The following is a 19,248-nucleotide window of genomic DNA, read 5'->3' as shown; positions in this document are numbered from 1 at the left end:
TGCTTCCAAATTGCATCAATGGATTAAGTAGCATCCGAAATCAGTTGTCAAACTTTACTTAACCTTGTATAATTGAATCATGATCCGCACTTATGTATGTGTATATATGTACGTAAATAGCATTTAAAGTCCACACACATAATTTTTCTAATATATTCGTAGAAACTCATTGTTTAAAAGTAAAATTGATTAATTTATATAACATTTCATTTAATTCAGTTGAGCAAAGATGGATAGTTTAGACATGAATGTAAAATTTAAGTTTATTTCCTCCAACATAAATAGCATTCCTCCATATGATGGAAACAGAGATGCATTATTAAATTTTGTACAGCGTATAGATTACATGTGCCCAATGTTAGACACTTTTACTGCTCAAGAATATAAAATTCTATTAATTGGTCAAATTAAAGATAAAATTATTGGAAACGCTAGGATATCTCTTTTAATAAATGGAAACCCGGATACTTGGCCGGAAGTTAAAAGAGTCCTTATAGATAGCCATGGCGAAAAAAATTCGGTTGACGAACTCATTGGCAAAATTAGAATCTGTAGATGTGATTCGATAATTGAAGCTTTTTATAATTCACTTAATACTTTGTTATGTCGGCTAAATAACGCGTCAATATTTTGCACAAATAGTACTTCCAGTGAAAGCAATGCCAGAATTGCTTTGAATTCATTTAAACATGGTTTACCCGAACCTGTCAAAAGCATTATTGTTAGTAGGAATCCAAAAACTTTAAAAGACGCATATGATATTATAAAATCAAATGGTTACTTAAACTATAAAAATCAGCAACAAATTTTTTTTAACAGTAGTTCGCTTAACAGAAGCAGCAACTTAGAACAAAATGCTGATAACATGAATTTTGCTACTCAACAACATAGACAGCAACATGGTTATAACAGAGGATCTAATATGAACCAATATCTTAATCAACAGAACAGCCAGCTGTTCAATAACAGCAATATAAGTAATAGAGCAAACGATGCGTTTAGTCAACAGCATAGACAACAGTACAACAACAATAGCATTAATAACAATCACCGACAACCAAGTTTTAATAGCAACAACAGTAACCAAACAAATAGAACAAATCGTAGCTCTGGTAGTTTTCTTAATCAAAATAACAGTAATGAAAGACTTTTCAATAACAGAAAGTATAACAATGTAGAACCCATGGAAATAGGAGTCAACGAAAACGAACAAAATTTTCAATTACAGAGCCCAGAAAATTACCCTATATAACAATTAAAACAAACGTAAGAAAACTTAGGTTTATAGTAGATACTGGTGCCGAATTTAGCATTATAAATCCAAATATTTGCAATCCCAAGTGGAGAGTAAAATCACGTTCTATCACCTTAAAAGTAATAAATCGAGCTGTTACTACAGACGTACAGTATAGCTTTCCATTGTTCAAAGAATTTAATAAACCAAATTTTAATAATATATTAGTTTTCTAGAATTTAAATTTCATAAGTATTTCGATGGTCTAATAGGTAGCAATATTTTGCTTAATTTGAAATGTAAAATCAGGATGTACTGGAGCATTTTTTCGGGGCGATACGTGCCAAAGGCGGGTTGTATGACATTCCTAGTCCTATGGAATTTAAATATAGATTACGAAGATATTTATTAGGTGAATGAATGCATATATTACTCATTTCTGAATAACTTAACGATTTCTATTAACAGCACGAAATACTTCAATATTAGTTGATCGGGGCAATGTTGAGGCCGACGAAACTAACTGGCTCCGTCTCAATGATACTTCTTTAGAAACTTTACAAAGTTTGCTAACAGAAGATGAGATAGTTTCAGACGACTCTCTCTTCGCCAACGATTCATTAAATGAGGACGCAGACTTTGATAGCTTACACGAAGATGCCCTTGAATATATTGCCGGTTACATAATACGCAAATTAAAATTGACCGATTGTTCATGCAATGAGCCTACATTTACTTGGGTTGACACTTTATCTAAGGGCGGATTAGTTAAACCAAGCACCGAGTTCTTGGACAAAATTAAAATGTTGGAATCAGCGTTTAACCAGTTCAACGGCAGGGAGCTTTACGGTGGGATATCATTTTTACAAAAATTGTTCAGATTAAGTGAGAACGTGAGTTTACGCCGGATGCACTTTCGAATAAAGCATCGTAACCGGTGCAATAAACAAAAGAAGAGAACAATGAGCATTCGATAAGATAATTGTAAGTAAAGTATGCAATGCTTTGGGCGTCTACTTGTGTTTCTGCGTATATATAAATTTTTCTTTTTTTAACACAGATTTTATACTTGTAACTTTGCAGGTAATCTCGTTAAAAAATCAAATGTATGATTAGCGGACGTGACGAAATAAAAGTGGTTTTTCCTCGTTAAGAGTTTCCACTATTCTCAAGTTATTGTATTTATTACTTCAGTGTAGGTTTACAAGTGGCACATATAGATTCCAATCCGATGCATGGTCAAAATACATAATATATATATATGACACAAATCCATGGGAATAGTTAAGTTAAAAATATAAATAATTAAGTACCACTTATAAAATAACATAAAATTATTCTATGGCTTACAACGGCCTTTTTCAATTTTTTACTACATTTTCAGAAAGGGGATAAACTTATGCCCTTTTTTCCCTTGCTTCCAAATTGCATCAATGGATTAAGTAGCATCCGAAATCAGTTGTCAAACTTTACTTAACCTTGTATAATTGAATCATGATCCGCACTTATGTATGTGTATATATGTACGTAAATAGCATTTAAAGTCCACACACATAATTTTTCTAATATATTCGTAGAAACTCATTGTTTAAAAGTAAAATTGATTAATTTATATAACATTTCATTTAATTCAGTTGAGCAAAGATGGATAGTTTAGACATGAATGTAAAATTTAAGTTTATTTCCTCCAACATAAATAGCATTCCTCCATATGATGGAAACAGAGATGCATTATTAAATTTTGTACAGCGTATAGATTACATGTGCCCAATGTTAGACACTTTTACTGCTCAAGAATATAAAATTCTATTAATTGGTCAAATTAAAGATAAAATTATTGGAAACGCTAGGATATCTCTTTTAATAAATGGAAACCCGGATACTTGGCCGGAAGTTAAAAGAGTCCTTATAGATAGCCATGGCGAAAAAAATTCGGTTGACGAACTCATTGGCAAAATTAGAATCTGTAGATGTGATTCGATAATTGAAGCTTTTTATAATTCACTTAATACTTTGTTATGTCGGCTAAATAACGCGTCAATATTTTGCACAAATAGTACTTCCAGTGAAAGCAATGCCAGAATTGCTTTGAATTCATTTAAACATGGTTTACCCGAACCTGTCAAAAGCATTATTGTTAGTAGGAATCCAAAAACTTTAAAAGACGCATATGATATTATAAAATCAAATGATTACTTAAACTATAAATATCAGCAACAAATTTTTTTAACAGTAGTTCGCTTAACAGAAGCAGAAACTTAGAACAAAATGCTGATAACATGAATTTTGCTACTCAACAACATAGACAGCAACATGGTTATAACAGAGGATCTAATATGAACCAATATCTTAATCAACAGAACAGCCAGCTGTTCAATAACAGCAATATAAGTAATAGAGCAAACGATGCGTTTAGTCAACAGCATAGACAACAGTACAACAACAATAGCATTAATAACAATCACCGACAACCAAGTTTTAATAGCAACAACAGTAACCAAACAAATAGAACAAATCGTAGCTCTGGTAGTTTTCTTAATCAAAATAACAGTAATGAAAGACTTTTCAATAACAGAAAGTATAACAATGTAGAACCCATGGAAATAGGAGTCAACGAAAACGAACAAAATTTTCAACTACAGGGCCCAGAAAATTACCCTATATAACAATTAAAACAAACGTAAGAAAACTTAGGTTTATAGTAGATACTGGTGCCGAATTTAGCATTATAAATCCAAATATTTGCAATCCCAAGTGGAGCGTAAAATCACGTTCTATCACCTTAAAAGTAATAAATCGAGCTGTTACTACAGACGTACAGTATAGCTTTCCATTGCTCAAAGAATTTAATAAACTGTAAAACCCTTAAGGTCGCCTATTGATGGAATGTATGTTAATGTAAGTGTAGGCATAGTATAAGATACACCCAATAATGTAAACGTAGAGTAATGCTATGAAGAGATGTAGTATTAAGTAAAATAAGGCAACCCTAAATGACAAATGGAAGAAAGAATAAAATGGAAGTCACTTCCGCTTGGATCGTAAAAATAGCCAGTCGTTTTATTTCTATCAGAATTTAATCGTGAGCCATCCGGCTTTAAAATATCTGGAAATACCCTGGATTTACAACTCAGGTGTGGGGTTGTGCAAACGCAACCCAATAAACTACACATTTTAAAGATAACTTTAATATTTTGCGAGATAAATGGCAAATATTCGCCAAGAACTAACTAACGTGCTGACTGAGGCTGGTGTGGAATTTCCAACTACAGCAACGACAACCCAATTGCGCCGATTGCTGCGGGATGTGGTAGGAGCCACTCGGAGCACGGAAATTTCAAGAAATGACGATAATTTAAATTCTGCCGCTACTGCTGGTACTGCCGCTGTTAATGCCACTGCTACTGCCGACGTTTTCACCTCTGCTGACGACACTGCCGGTACTGACACTAATGCTGCTACTAGTGCTACTGCTGCTACTAATGCTACTGCCGCTATTGATACTACTGCCGCTATTGATATTATTGCCGCTTCTGATGTTTTTGACTCTGCCGCTACTGATGTACGTGCCGCTGCTGACGCTACCAATATTAGAAACTGTGGACGGACTAGTATGTTTATTGGTCTAGATGAAGAGATCGCAGCTTTGCAAAAGCGGGTAGAAATTCTCAAGCTGGCCAAACAAATCGAAGAACTCGAAGGCCGTCCGAAAAATCAGAGTATACGGCGTCTGGAATTTGGGGACCTTGAACATGCCATCCCCAAATTCAGTGGAGATGATGTCACTCTAACGGTGAACCAATTCCTAAAAGATTTTGAGGATCTAATGGAATCGACTGGAGCTGACGACCGATTTAAACTGCTTGCACTTCGTCGTTCGCTGACGGGCACGGCGAAAGTTTTCCTGACGACAACAGTAGCGTTGAACTATGGTGCGCTAAGAAAAGCGCTAAAAGACGAATTCGACATATCCGTCACACGGCATGAGATATATAAGATGTTGGCACAACGTCGCTGGAAGCGGAAAGATGAGTCGCTGCACTGTTATGTGCTGACAATGCAAGCCTTAGGAAAACGAGCCAATGTCAGCGATCTTGAGGTTATTGATTTTATTATTGATGGAATCGGGAATGTCCCAAACTCGCATATCCTTATGACGGCCCGAACCTTAGACGAATTCAAGACGCTGGTGATCCGTTTCCAAAACAAATATTTTGCAGTTGGCACGGCACAGACAGCAGCTCCCAAAACAACAAAACCAGCAGCCGAACAAAAAATAATACAATTGTTCGAAGGATGGCCACATCAAACCCAACTGCCCTTACCCTATGCGACCAAATGACGCCTGTTTCCGATGTTGGAAGATGGGGCACGATCACCGATCCTGCCCGAACCCACCAAAAGTTTTGAAGCCCCGAGAAGTTGCTGCCGTACAAGTGGATACAGACCATGACGTGGTTGGCGCATTTAATTATTCCGACTAGCTTTATCCAGGAGTCACTGGTTCCTAAAGGGGTCCAAAAGGAATGTGTAAAGAGACCAGTTCAAAAATACAAAGGCATTGGTGGGAAATATATTGAAATACTTTATGTTTTAAAAACTTTTGTTAAATACTGTGGAAAAATTGAAGAAATTGAATTAAATGTAATTTCCAATAGAAATATGACTATGCCAATTATTTTGGGCCGTGACTTCCTGGGGTTGTTTAACATTAAATTATCAAAGGCACTGGAGAAATATAGTAAGCATAAGTTGTTTCAAATACGGTCCCTTATGGAGCCAAAAAGCTTAAATTCTGTAACCGACTCGAATGCATTTATCGCAGTTGCGGAACAGTTAGTGAGTTAGGAAGAAACCATGCTAGTAAAATCATTCTAAATGATTCCTTGTCTTTGGGTGAGTTCACTGCCGTTGACGTACCTGACATTTTCCATATTGATTTTTCATCTGACGAATGTAATGTTGACGTGTGTCCTAACATGACTAAAATCTGTCGTGATAAATTAAAGCAGCTTATTAATGATAATTATTTAAAGTCAAAAATAAAGCCCGAACCATACAAATATGAGATGAAGATTCATTTGACAACTGACGTTCCTTTTCATTCCGCCCCCCGCCGATTGTCATATTTGGAGCGCAGCCAAGTGCAATCCATCATTGAGGAACTTCGTGAAGAGGGGATCATAAGACCGAGTGACTCGCCGTATGCCTCAGCCGTAGTATTAGTGAAAAAGAAGAGCGGTAAAATCCGTATGTGCATAGACTATAGGGCCCTTAACAAACTTACCATCAGGGATAATTACCCGTTACCTCTGATTGATGACTGTATCGAATATTTACAAAATAAAAGGCATTTTTCAGTATTAGACTTGAAAAGTTTCCATCAGGTGCATATGGCCCCTGAATCCATACCATTAACTTCTTTTGTGACTCCAAATGGACAGTTTGAATTTCTGAAAATGCCATTCGGACTGAAGAATGCACCTGCGGTATTCCAACGATTTATCAATCATGTCTTTCGAGATATGGTTGATAATAGGAAAATTATTATTTATATGGACGATATTATTATCGCTACCGAAACATTTGACGAACATGTAGACCTGCTGAAGACCGTATTAACCAGACTTACCTTGCGCGCACTAAAACTCAATCTGGAAAAGTGTAAATTTGGATATGACGAAATCGAATATCTGGGGTACTCAGTAACCAGGACAGGAATACTGCCGAACAACTCCCATATTAAGAGTATACAAAATTTCCCTATACCTACTAACTCAAAACAACTGCAGTCATGCATAGGTCTGTTTTCTTATTTCCGCCGATTTGTACCTTCCTTTTCCCAGATAGCCAAACCTTTGCAGAACTTGCTTAAGAGAGACGCGCGATTCGAGTTTGATCAGGAGTGTATTGACGCATTTAACGAGTTAAAATTTAGGCTGACGCGGAGCCCAGTTTTGGCCATATATAGTCCCAAAAGGGAAACCGAATTGCATTGTGATGCAAGCAGCATAGGTTTTGGAGCAGTGCTATTGCAGCGGCAGGACGATGAAAGGTTTCACCCAATATCATATTTCTCCAAAACAGCAACAAGTGCAGAATCAAAATACCACAGTTTTGAGCTGGAGACGCTAGCAATCATATATGCATTGAGACGGTTTAGGACTTACTTAGAGGGTATTCCCTTCACAATAGTAACTGATTGCAACTCACTAACCTTAACTCTTGATAGGAGGCAGCTTAATCCCAGAATAGCTAGGTGGGCCCTTGAATTAGAGAACTTTAATTATAAAATAAGACATAAGCGAGGTGCTGCGATGGGCCACGTCGATGCATTAAGCAGGAAACAGATAGGTTTAATCATAGATGTGGATGATATCCAATTCCAAATACAAGTCGCACAAGAGCGAGATAACCATGTTAAGACTATACGAGACCGTTTGGAACGCGAAAATGTCACTGACTATGATCTAATGGACGGGGTTGTTTACAAAAGAAATCAAGACGGGAAGATGGCCCTATACGTACCTCATGAGATGGAGTCTAATGTCATACGCGTGATACATGAAAAAATGGGTCATTTAGCAACTGAAAAGACACATGAGAAGCTAAAATTGTACTACTGGTTTCCCAATATGAGATTAAAAGTGGAAAGGTTTGTAAGAAATTGTCTGAAGTGCATAATGTATGCCACACCCCCACAGAATAAGGAAAGAACTTTGTATCCCATACCCAAAACTGCTTTGCCATTTGATACGATCCACTTGGATCATTTTGGACCATTACCATCGATTAGATCTAAACGTAAACACATTTTAGTTGTTGTTGATGGTTTCACAAAATTCGTAAAACTTTATCCGTGTAATACAACAAGCACTAAGGAAGTTATTAATGCTCTTGACAAGTACTTTAGTTATTATAGTAGACCAAGGAGAATTGTGACTGACCGAGGAACCTGTTTCACCTCTTTAGAATTTAGTTCATTTTTAACGAAACGAAATGTAAGTCATATAAAGATTGTTGTAGCTTCTCCACAGGCAAATGGTCAGGTAGAAAGAGTAAATAGAGTTCTAAAAACGATGCTGGGTAAACTGACGGATGAAATTAAGCATGACGACTGGGTTAGTAAATTACTTGAGGTGGAATATGCCATGAATAACTCAATTCACAGTACCTGTAGGGATACTCCCAGTCGACTCTTGTTTGGCGTGGAACAAAGGGGAGTAATAGTGGATGAGTTTACCGAATACTTTCAGGATATGTTGTGCCCTGATTACGAACGAGATCTTACCCAGATACGAGACAGAGCATCTAAGGCTATTACAGCTAGGCAGGAGTATGACGTTAAGCGGGCTTCAAAGGGTAGCCCTAGTACCCAATACATCCCAGGTGATTATGTGGTCATAAGGAATGTAGACACCACGGCTGGTAGTAACAAGAAATTTATACCCCGATATCGAGGTCCTTATGTCATTCACAAAAGTTTAGGAAACGACAGGTATGTTGTCCGCGACATTGGCGGTTGTCAGCTCACCCAGCTTCCGTATGATGGGGTTATCGAGGCTCACCGCATAAAAAGGTGGGTTCAGCAACCCGATGAATGCATAGAGTTGGAAAGTAATCCCCTAGGAGATTATTCTGAGTTTGATGAACCGCGAATGATCGAGGGCGATCACTTATCAGGTTTGGCCGAGTTGTAAAACCCTTAAGGTCGCCTATTGATGGAATGCATGTTAATGTAAGTGTAGGCATAGTATAAGATACACCCAATAATGTAAACGTAGAGTAATGCTAAGAAGAGATGTAGTATTAAGTAAAATAAGGCAACCCTAAATGACAAATGGAAGAAAGAATAAAATGGAAGTCACTTCCGCTTGGATTGTAAAAATAGCCAGTCGTTTTATTTCTATCAGAATTTAATCGTGAGCCATCCGGCTTTAAAATATCTGGAAATACCCTGGATTTATAAAACCAAATTTTAATATTAGTTTTCTAGAATTTAATTTTCATAAGTATTTCGATGGTCTAATAGGTAACAATATTTTGCTTAATTTGAAATGTAAAATCGACTATGAAAACAGGGTTTTAGTAACAAAAGATGCAACTTTACCAATTTATTTTTGTGAAGAAGAGGAAATTACTGTAGATAATTATCTGAAAAATGAAAATTTGCAAATATTTGTCAATGAAGAAGTAGAAATCACAGAAGACTCGGTATCTAATATGTTTCCTACGCACTTAAATTCAAAGGACCAACAAGTTTTAAAGACTGTTGTAAATAAGTTTAGTGATATTTTTTATAAAAATGGTGAAAACTTACCTTTCAGTAGTGAAATTCGTCATCGTATCTTAACAAAAACTGACACTCCTATTTATAGCAAACTGTATAGATACCCTGTGATACATCGGGCAGAAGTAGACAGGCAAATACAGGAAATGCTAGCGCAAAATATAATATCTCCGAGTTGTAGTCCTTACAATTCACCACTATGGGTTGTACCAAAAAAAAAAAACAGACAACGGCGGTAAACAAAAATGGAGAATTGTAATCGACTACAGAAAACTAAATGAGCAAACAGTAGACTATAAATTCCCACTTCCAAATATGGAAGACATATTTGATAAGTTGGGTAAATGTTGTTACTTTAGCACAATAGATCTCGCTAAGGTACACCCCGAGGATAGGGCTAAGACAGCTTTTTCAACTGCAAGTGGCCATTACGAATTTAATCGTATGCCATTTGGTCTAAAGACAGCCCCTGCAACATTCCAACGATTAATTAATCATGTATTAAGAGATCATATTAACAAAATTTGCGTTGGATACCTAGATGATATTTTAATATTTTCCACTAGTTTTCAGGAACACATTAATTCCATTAAAAAAATATTTAACACTTTACGAGAATCAAATTTAAAGGTACAAATAAATAAATGCCATTTCGCTGCATTGACCACAAAATTTTTAGGACACCTTGCATCAGGTGAAGGTATAAAACCTGATCCCTCAAAAATTGAGGCAATTCATAGAATGCAACCACCTTCAAACATAAAGGAAATCAGTTAATAACATATTTGCTATTTTTTTTTTCAGTGAAAACAATGGCGTCTAGAGGCTGCATCAATTCACCAGACTTGTTTGCGGCTATCTCACAGACAAAAGACACCGAAAGACATTTACACCATTTCTGAGAAAAGCTTATGAACTATACTTTGATTCAAAGGTTGACAGCGGCAAGTTATGGGCACCACAGTTCATTTGTTTGACATGTGTATGCAACTTACGGGGTTGGATAAGGAAGGCTAAAAATAACAACCATCTGGCATTTGGAGTTCCTATGATATGGCGTGAGTCAAGCAACCACATCACTGACTGTTATTTCTGTTTGACAAATGTCACAGGTTTCTCATACAAGACTCGTTCATCTGTGAAGTATCCAGATATTCCCTCGGTTTCAAAACCAATTCCACATGATCCAGTCAGTTGTCCAATACCAACATCACCTACAGAATACAGAGTCGATGATGCAACACAAGAAGAAAGTTCGTCTTTCAGCAACATGGCAGACTCTGACTACAATCCTGATGATGATGAAATTCAGTTGATTAATAATGATGATCTTTGCGACCTTGTACGGGACCTGGCACTAACAAAAGGTCAAGCTGAACTGCTAGGTTCACGTCTGAAAGAGTTTAATTCGCTATCACCAGGTACAAGAACTTCACAATTTCGACATAGACACAAAGAACTCGTGCAGTTCTTTGCAATGAGTGACAATATGTGCTACTACACTGACATCCAAGGTCTTATGTCAAGCCTCGGTGTAGAACATAAGACTGAAGCATGGCGTCTATTTATTGATTCCTCCAAGGCAAGTTTAAAGCTGTATTATTACACAATGGAAACATGTATGCATCAGTACCGGTTGGTTATTCTACTCATCTAAAAGAGACGTACGAAACCATGTCGCTACTTCTTGAAAAAATTTGCTATCGCGATTACAATTGGAATATGTGTGGTGATTTAAAAGTGATCACTATTCTCATGGGAATGTAGACAGGGTACACCAAGTACTGCTGCTTTATCTGCGAGTGGGACAGCAGAGATAGGAAGCACCACTATATAAATAAGAATTGGCCCATTAGAGATAAAATGGAGCCAGGTAGTAAAAACGTCCTGCGTGTGCCATTGGTTGAGCGTGAAAAAGTTATTATGCCTCCACTTCATAGAAAGCTGGGGCTCATGAAAAACTTCGTGAAGGCACTAGACAAAAACTCAGATGCTTTTCGGTACCTATGCAACAAGTTTCCAGAGTTGAGTTATGCGAAAGTGAAAGAAGGTGTATTCATAGGTCCACAAATAAGGAAGATCATAGCAGATAGTCACTTCGAAGATTTACTCAGCAGAACTGAAAAAAAAGCATGGTTGGCATTTAAGTCTGTTGTAGCCAATTTCCTTGGAAATAATAAATCTCCTGACTATGTAAATATTGTGCAGAAGTGCATTAGTGCGTACAAGTTAATGGGTTGTAACATGTCCCTCAAGATTCATCTCCTCGACTCACATCTCGACTTCTTTCCAGAAAACCTAGGTTCTGTTAGTGATGAACATGGTGAACGTTTCCATCAGGACATCTCGGTGATGGAGTCACGCTATCAAAGTCGATGGAGTGCAGCAATGTTAGCCGACTATTGCTGGATGCTGAAGCCGTCACAAAGTATATACAATGTAGTACCGAAATGACAGGCAATCCCGATTCAATAAAACACACTCGTAGCAACGAGTCGATTACGATTAAGACAAACAGAATTTCTTTGATTACGAATAATACATGGCGACCGTGACAGGACGCAGAAAATAAGCCCTGGAGTCAAGCAGCAGGAACAGCGTTGGAAACTACATTTTTCTTGTCTGAGTGAGTAGAGGTTCAATGAATGCAGTAATCAAAAAGAAAAAAGCCGGAAGAAGTGGCATGCGAGTACGCCTCCAAAAGAGGAAGACGGAAATTCTCAAACTATTGTTTGCCACCAACCCACCATTACGTTGGGAGGCAACAATAGCACTACAAGCCGAGCTAGATCAGATTGATCAAGCCCAGAAGGCAAACCATAAGCATTCAACCTCTACCACCACACAAAGACATATAAAAACAATTGATAACACTATTCCCAAATTAAACCAGCCAGGAGCAATAAAAGCCCAGCTCAGTAAACCAGCCAAGAAGTGCCCAGACGACTGCGAGGGACCATTGGACAGTGCGTTCTGCCAATACACGTGCAAGCACTGCACGGCAGCGGATCCGAACATCAAGACGAACAACAACTAGAGACATCAAACGCGAGAGGCACCCCGCCGCTTGCGTCAACGAGGGAGCGCCAGCGTGCCAGATCCGGCGAAGACCAGCTGGTGCAGATGGACGATCAACAGCAGCAGAATTTAGATATATTTATATAATACACAAAAAAAAAAAAAAATATTGTAATTAATTTAAGACAAATATAGTAAGCGGAAGCGATAACTGCATTGCCCGCTAGAGTATGGCCCGTGAAGCCATACAAACCACTAGGTAGGAGAGCGCTGTTGATCGAATCAGGAAAAACTAATTAAATTAAAATTGAGTCCTAAATGAACATTAACATTAGAAATAACAAAACTAAAATAAATGAGCAGAAACAGTATAAGTAAATCTGACGATATATATATAATAACACCCAGAATGGGGTTAATTGATACCAAAACAGTGGACTCCACTGCAAATGTAATAAATAAAATAGAATCGCCAAATACTGATATGAAAATTTAGGACACCTTGCATCAGGTGAAGGTATAAAACCTGATCCCTCAAAAATTGAGGCAATTCATAGAATGCAACCACCTTCAAACATAAAGGAAATCAGTTAATAACATATTTGCTATTTTTTTTTTCAGTGAAAACAATGGCGTCTAGAGGCTGCATCAATTCACCAGACTTGTTTGCGGCTATCTCACAGACAAAAGACACCGAAAGACATTTACACCATTTCTGAGAAAAGCTTATGAACTATACTTTGATTCAAAGGTTGACAGCGGCAAGTTATGGGCACCACAGTTCATTTGTTTGACATGTGTATGCAACTTACGGGGTTGGATAAGGAAGGCTAAAAATAACAACCATCTGGCATTTGGAGTTCCTATGATATGGCGTGAGTCAAGCAACCACATCACTGACTGTTATTTCTGTTTGACAAATGTCACAGGTTTCTCATACAAGACTCGTTCATCTGTGAAGTATCCAGATATTCCCTCGGTTTCAAAACCAATTCCACATGATCCAGTCAGTTGTCCAATACCAACATCACCTACAGAATACAGAGTCGATGATGCAACACAAGAAGAAAGTTCGTCTTTCAGCAACATGGCAGACTCTGACTACAATCCTGATGATGATGAAATTCAGTTGATTAATAATGATGATCTTTGCGACCTTGTACGGGACCTGGCACTAACAAAAGGTCAAGCTGAACTGCTAGGTTCACGTCTGAAAGAGTTTAATTCGCTATCACCAGGTACAAGAACTTCACAATTTCGACATAGACACAAAGAACTCGTGCAGTTCTTTGCAATGAGTGACAATATGTGCTACTACACTGACATCCAAGGTCTTATGTCAAGCCTCGGTGTAGAACATAAGACTGAAGCATGGCGTCTATTTATTGATTCCTCCAAGGCAAGTTTAAAGCTGTATTATTACACAATGGAAACATGTATGCATCAGTACCGGTTGGTTATTCTACTCATCTAAAAGAGACGTACGAAACCATGTCGCTACTTCTTGAAAAAATTTGCTATCGCGATTACAATTGGAATATGTGTGGTGATTTAAAAGTGATCACTATTCTCATGGGAATGTAGACAGGGTACACCAAGTACTGCTGCTTTATCTGCGAGTGGGACAGCAGAGATAGGAAGCACCACTATATAAATAAGAATTGGCCCATTAGAGATAAAATGGAGCCAGGTAGTAAAAACGTCCTGCGTGTGCCATTGGTTGAGCGTGAAAAAGTTATTATGCCTCCACTTCATAGAAAGCTGGGGCTCATGAAAAACTTCGTGAAGGCACTAGACAAAAACTCAGATGCTTTTCGGTACCTATGCAACAAGTTTCCAGAGTTGAGTTATGCGAAAGTGAAAGAAGGTGTATTCATAGGTCCACAAATAAGGAAGATCATAGCAGATAGTCACTTCGAAGATTTACTCAGCAGAACTGAAAAAAAAGCATGGTTGGCATTTAAGTCTGTTGTAGCCAATTTCCTTGGAAATAATAAATCTCCTGACTATGTAAATATTGTGCAGAAGTGCATTAGTGCGTACAAGTTAATGGGTTGTAACATGTCCCTCAAGATTCATCTCCTCGACTCACATCTCGACTTCTTTCCAGAAAACCTAGGTTCTGTTAGTGATGAACATGGTGAACGTTTCCATCAGGACATCTCGGTGATGGAGTCACGCTATCAAAGTCGATGGAGTGCAGCAATGTTAGCCGACTATTGCTGGATGCTGAAGCCGTCACAAAGTATATACAATGTAGTACCGAAATGACAGGCAATCCCGATTCAATAAAACACACTCGTAGCAACGAGTCGATTACGATTAAGACAAACAGAATTTCTTTGATTACGAATAATACATGGCGACCGTGACAGGACGCAGAAAATAAGCCCTGGAGTCAAGCAGCAGGAACAGCGTTGGAAACTACATTTTTCTTGTCTGAGTGAGTAGAGGTTCAATGAATGCAGTAATCAAAAAGAAAAAAGCCGGAAGAAGTGGCATGCGAGTACGCCTCCAAAAGAGGAAGACGGAAATTCTCAAACTATTGTTTGCCACCAACCCACCATTACGTTGGGAGGCAACAATAGCACTACAAGCCGAGCTAGATCAGATTGATCAAGCCCAGAAGGCAAACCATAAGCATTCAACCTCTACCACCACACAAAGACATATAAAAACAATTGATAACACTATTCCCAAATTAAACCAGCCAGGAGCAATAAAAGCCCAGCTCAGTAAACCAGCCAAGAAGTGCCCAGACGACTGCGAGGGACCATTGGACAGTGCGTTCTGCCAATACACGTGCAAGCACTGCACGGCAGCGGATCCGAACATCAAGACGAACAACAACTAGAGACATCAAACGCGAGAGGCACCCCGCCGCTTGCGTCAACGAGGGAGCGCCAGCGTGCCAGATCCGGCGAAGACCAGCTGGTGCAGATGGACGATCAACAGCAGCAGAATTTAGATATATTTATATAATACACAAAAAAAAAAAAAAAATATTGTAATTAATTTAAGACAAATATAGTAAGCGGAAGCGATAACTGCATTGCCCGCTAGAGTATGGCCCGTGAAGCCATACAAACCACTAGGTAGGAGAGCGCTGTTGATCGAATCAGGAAAAACTAATTAAATTAAAATTGAGTCCTAAATGAACATTAACATTAGAAATAACAAAACTAAAATAAATGAGCAGAAACAGTATAAGTAAATCTGACGATATATATATAATAACACCCAGAATGGGGTTAATTGATACCAAAACAGTGGACTCCACTGCAAATGTAATAAATAAAATAGAATCGCCAAATACTGATATGAAAATAACAAACATATTGTTACTGATAATCGTTATTATTATGTGTGCATATATTATTTACAAAGCTTACATCCTACATAATAAATGTATAAAAAAGAGAGCCTTAAGCCAAGCTAACGATCTTGATAAGATCTGAAAATAATATACAAGCACACACGATTCTCATGGTAATGTGTTTATATATACAAAAAAAAAAAACATGAATTTGATAAATAAAAAAAAAAAATCAAATATGAATACGGAGAAATGCATTAGAATAGTAATGACAAATGAACCCGATTTCCAGAACAGGGTATTGTCTATACTAAAAAAACAGAGTAGAACCCATACTTATCTATGATTTAGAAAGTGAATACATGGAAAAGTATAACTTAGACTTTTCCCCCCTTTACCATTGTACTAGCACCCAAAAGGGAATAGTATTGACTACGGTAAAGAATTGCAGGGTATTTTCAGAGATAGATAAGCACGAAATATTGGGACAAATAAATGTCATAAAAGTTATGTATAAAGAATAAAAAAAATAAAAAATAAAAAAAAAAAAATAAAAAAAAAAAAAAAACTTTTATATATATACATATACATAATGAATCCCAGGCATGGAATGGGAGCAAATAACCCTAAATATCCGTGAACTAAAAGAAAAATGATAAATCTTACAAATGTGTAAGCCAGAATAGGTCAATACAAAAGGATACTTTAAATAAACATGCGAAAATTCTTGTAGAAACATTTAATGATGCAAGAATATTAGTGCATGATAATAGACGTATAATAAATAAAACTAACTGGTCAAAAATATCAAAATTGTTGATCAAATTACGTTCAAATTTATATAACGTCAAAGAAAAGTATCAGCTAGATATTTTCATTCCAACAGTGTTAAATTCACCATTAACACCACATGGAGAAGAAGATCAGAAATCAGTTGAAACAGATTTAGATTCAGATCCTGAATCAAACGAAGAAACTGATATAAAAGAAAACGACCTAAAAGATCTTACAATTCCTGCACAAATCACTTTATCTGAAGAAGATAATGAGATAGAACAGGAAGAAGGATTGAATTCTAGCACAAGCTCAGTAGACACAAAAGAAAACATCATGACGGATGTAAGCGCCCAAAGGGCATACATAAAGGACATATCGAATGCCATTCCAGAATTCAATGGACAGAAAATACATCTTCAAAGATTTGTAACAGCTTTGAAGTTAATAAATCTGACAAAAGGCACATTCGAAGAAATAGCTGTTGAGGTCATTAAGTCAAAAATTGTTGGCTCAACTCTATACAAAGTCCAAAATGAAACGACAATTAATGCAATAATCAAAAAATTGCAAGATACTATAGTTGGTGAAACATCCGACGTAGTAAAAGCCAAATTGTCTAAAACAATGCAAAAAGGGAAAACTGCCGAAAAATTCACGACAGAAATTGACAATTTACGAAAGCTTTTGGAAGCTTCGTATATTGACGAAGGCCTATCAGCCGAACATGCTGACAAATTCAGCACTAAAGAAGCCATTAACGCAATGGTTAAAAATTGTGAACACGGAAAGTTAAAAACAATCCTCGAGGCAGGCAATTTCAAAACAATGGATGAAGCCGTCACAAAGTATATACAATGTAGTACCGAAATGACAGGCAATCCCGATTCAATAAAACACACTCGTAGCAACGAGTCGATTACGATTAAGACAAACAGAATTTCTTTGATTACGATTAATACAATGCTTCAGCGCAACATGCCAAATTGTCAGCACAAACGCAAGTCTACAGCCAAGAAATTCAAACCAAACTAACTTTTAATTTAAGGAACTTTACGTTTTACCTATGTATTTTACAAGTGTATTATATCTTAAACTATGTGTATTTATGTTAAGTAGTACTCTATTCAGCGATATATGCTCTACTGTGATTTGCCTGCGAGTTGTTTGCTTTGATACAATATTAAACATATATAAATGGTCAATGCCAAATATCTCAACAACGGTGGGTGATAGAGACAAACGGTTTCTATATTTGTAATCAGCATGTCTTACTTGTCTTAAAACAAGTGTTGGTTTCCAAGATATTTTCCGAAAGTTTTTTTTTGTTGATCAGTGTAATTCTTTGACTTTATATCGATTAAACATTAAGCTAATTGAAATTACCGACAAAAACGATATATTGACTGACTATCATTGAAAATGAGCATATTCGCAATAATCACAGAGAGAAAGTATTTTTAGAGCTGAAGAATAAATATTTTTACCCGAAGCTTTATAAAATTATACAACTCTATATTAACAATTGTTCGATTTGCGCTATAGCCAAGCACGATAGAAACCCCTAAAACTTCCTTATCGAATTACAGAAACCCCTAAACACTTTAATGACATAGTTCAGATAGATATTTGGTACCCTTGCAGAAATATAGTGGTTAAATATAGACAAATTCTCGAAATATGCAACATTTCATAAATAACCAAAAATAACACGCACGAGTTATTCACAATAGGAATAATCGCAGAGGTCAACCCAATAGAATGTGCAATGATCAAGTCTCGGATTGCGATTCTAGCAGCTTTAAAAGAACGAACATTTTTTTTAGGGAAAATGAATAAACTCATCTTCGATAACGAGCGTTGCATACTACATAGCGCCGTTAAATTATTTTTCAGTGAAGAAAATATTGAGCCACACGTAACCACGCCTTACCTTAAGACAGGTAATTCTGACATTGAACGCATACATGGTACTCTTAATGAACATTTAAGGATATTAGAAGCTGACACCACTAAAAAAACAATAGACTTAGACGAGACACTTTTTAAAATCTTTAATGCACGAAAATGTTTCCTTCATTCAACCATATCATCCGAAATCACAGGAATAGACAAACACGTATAGACAGATGTAGTTATCTCCTACAATGTCTTTCATCTGGTTTTAAAATTAATTCGAATAAATTCAAAATATACGCACTAGACACTGCTAAAATCTAGTTAATAAATATTCATGGTATAATTTACCTGCATCAGTTCATAAGTGCTCATTCATGGGCCGGAGGTGATCGATCATTGTTTATTATCAATTGGAGAATTATCAGAGGAGGCTGCTGAATCATGTAATAAATTAGTGAAACAATTCAGACGTGACAATACCAGAAAGCACTCAAGAACTGTAACTAACACAGATCTTTTGCACAGGCTTCTTCTTAATTCCGATCCATTTATATCTAGTCTACGAAAATTACCATGTAAAAAGAAATCTATGATGTCAAGAGAAGTGTTAGATTTATTGAGTTAAACGTTTTGTATTTCTAAGTACATTAACTTTTTGGGAAGTGAATATTTTATTGTTTTCATAAATAAGAATAAGTTAACTGGCATCAAAGTATA

The 19,248-nt window shown here is 36.8% G+C and overlaps 1 protein-coding gene and 1 pseudogene across 1 annotated transcript; both read left to right on the top strand.

Annotated features, from left to right (window-relative positions):
* The first annotated feature begins 229 nt into the window (after window positions 1-229).
* LOC129242120 (TBC1 domain family member 5 homolog A-like) lies at window positions 230-1,252 on the top strand. Its single transcript, XM_054878708.1, has one exon. It carries the CDS (start codon window positions 230-232, stop codon window positions 1,250-1,252), a length of 1,023 nt encoding a protein of 340 aa, XP_054734683.1.
* A 1,626-nt stretch (window positions 1,253-2,878) lies between these two features.
* LOC129242029 (TBC1 domain family member 5 homolog A-like) lies at window positions 2,879-3,900 on the top strand (annotated as a pseudogene).
* The last annotated feature ends 15,348 nt before the right edge of the window (window positions 3,901-19,248 follow it).

Source organism: Anastrepha obliqua, chromosome 1 (assembly GCF_027943255.1).
Source record: "Anastrepha obliqua isolate idAnaObli1 chromosome 1, idAnaObli1_1.0, whole genome shotgun sequence".
Classification (NCBI taxonomy): Eukaryota; Metazoa; Arthropoda; class Insecta; order Diptera; family Tephritidae; genus Anastrepha; species Anastrepha obliqua.
Note: the sequence above shows the minus strand (reverse complement) of the source record. Positions and strands in the feature narration are given on the sequence as shown.

Excerpts from the sequence above, each read along its gene's own strand:
- LOC129242120 (XM_054878708.1), top strand. The coding sequence starts at position 230 with ATGGATAGTTTAGACATGAATGTAAAATTTAAGTTTATTTCCTCCAAC.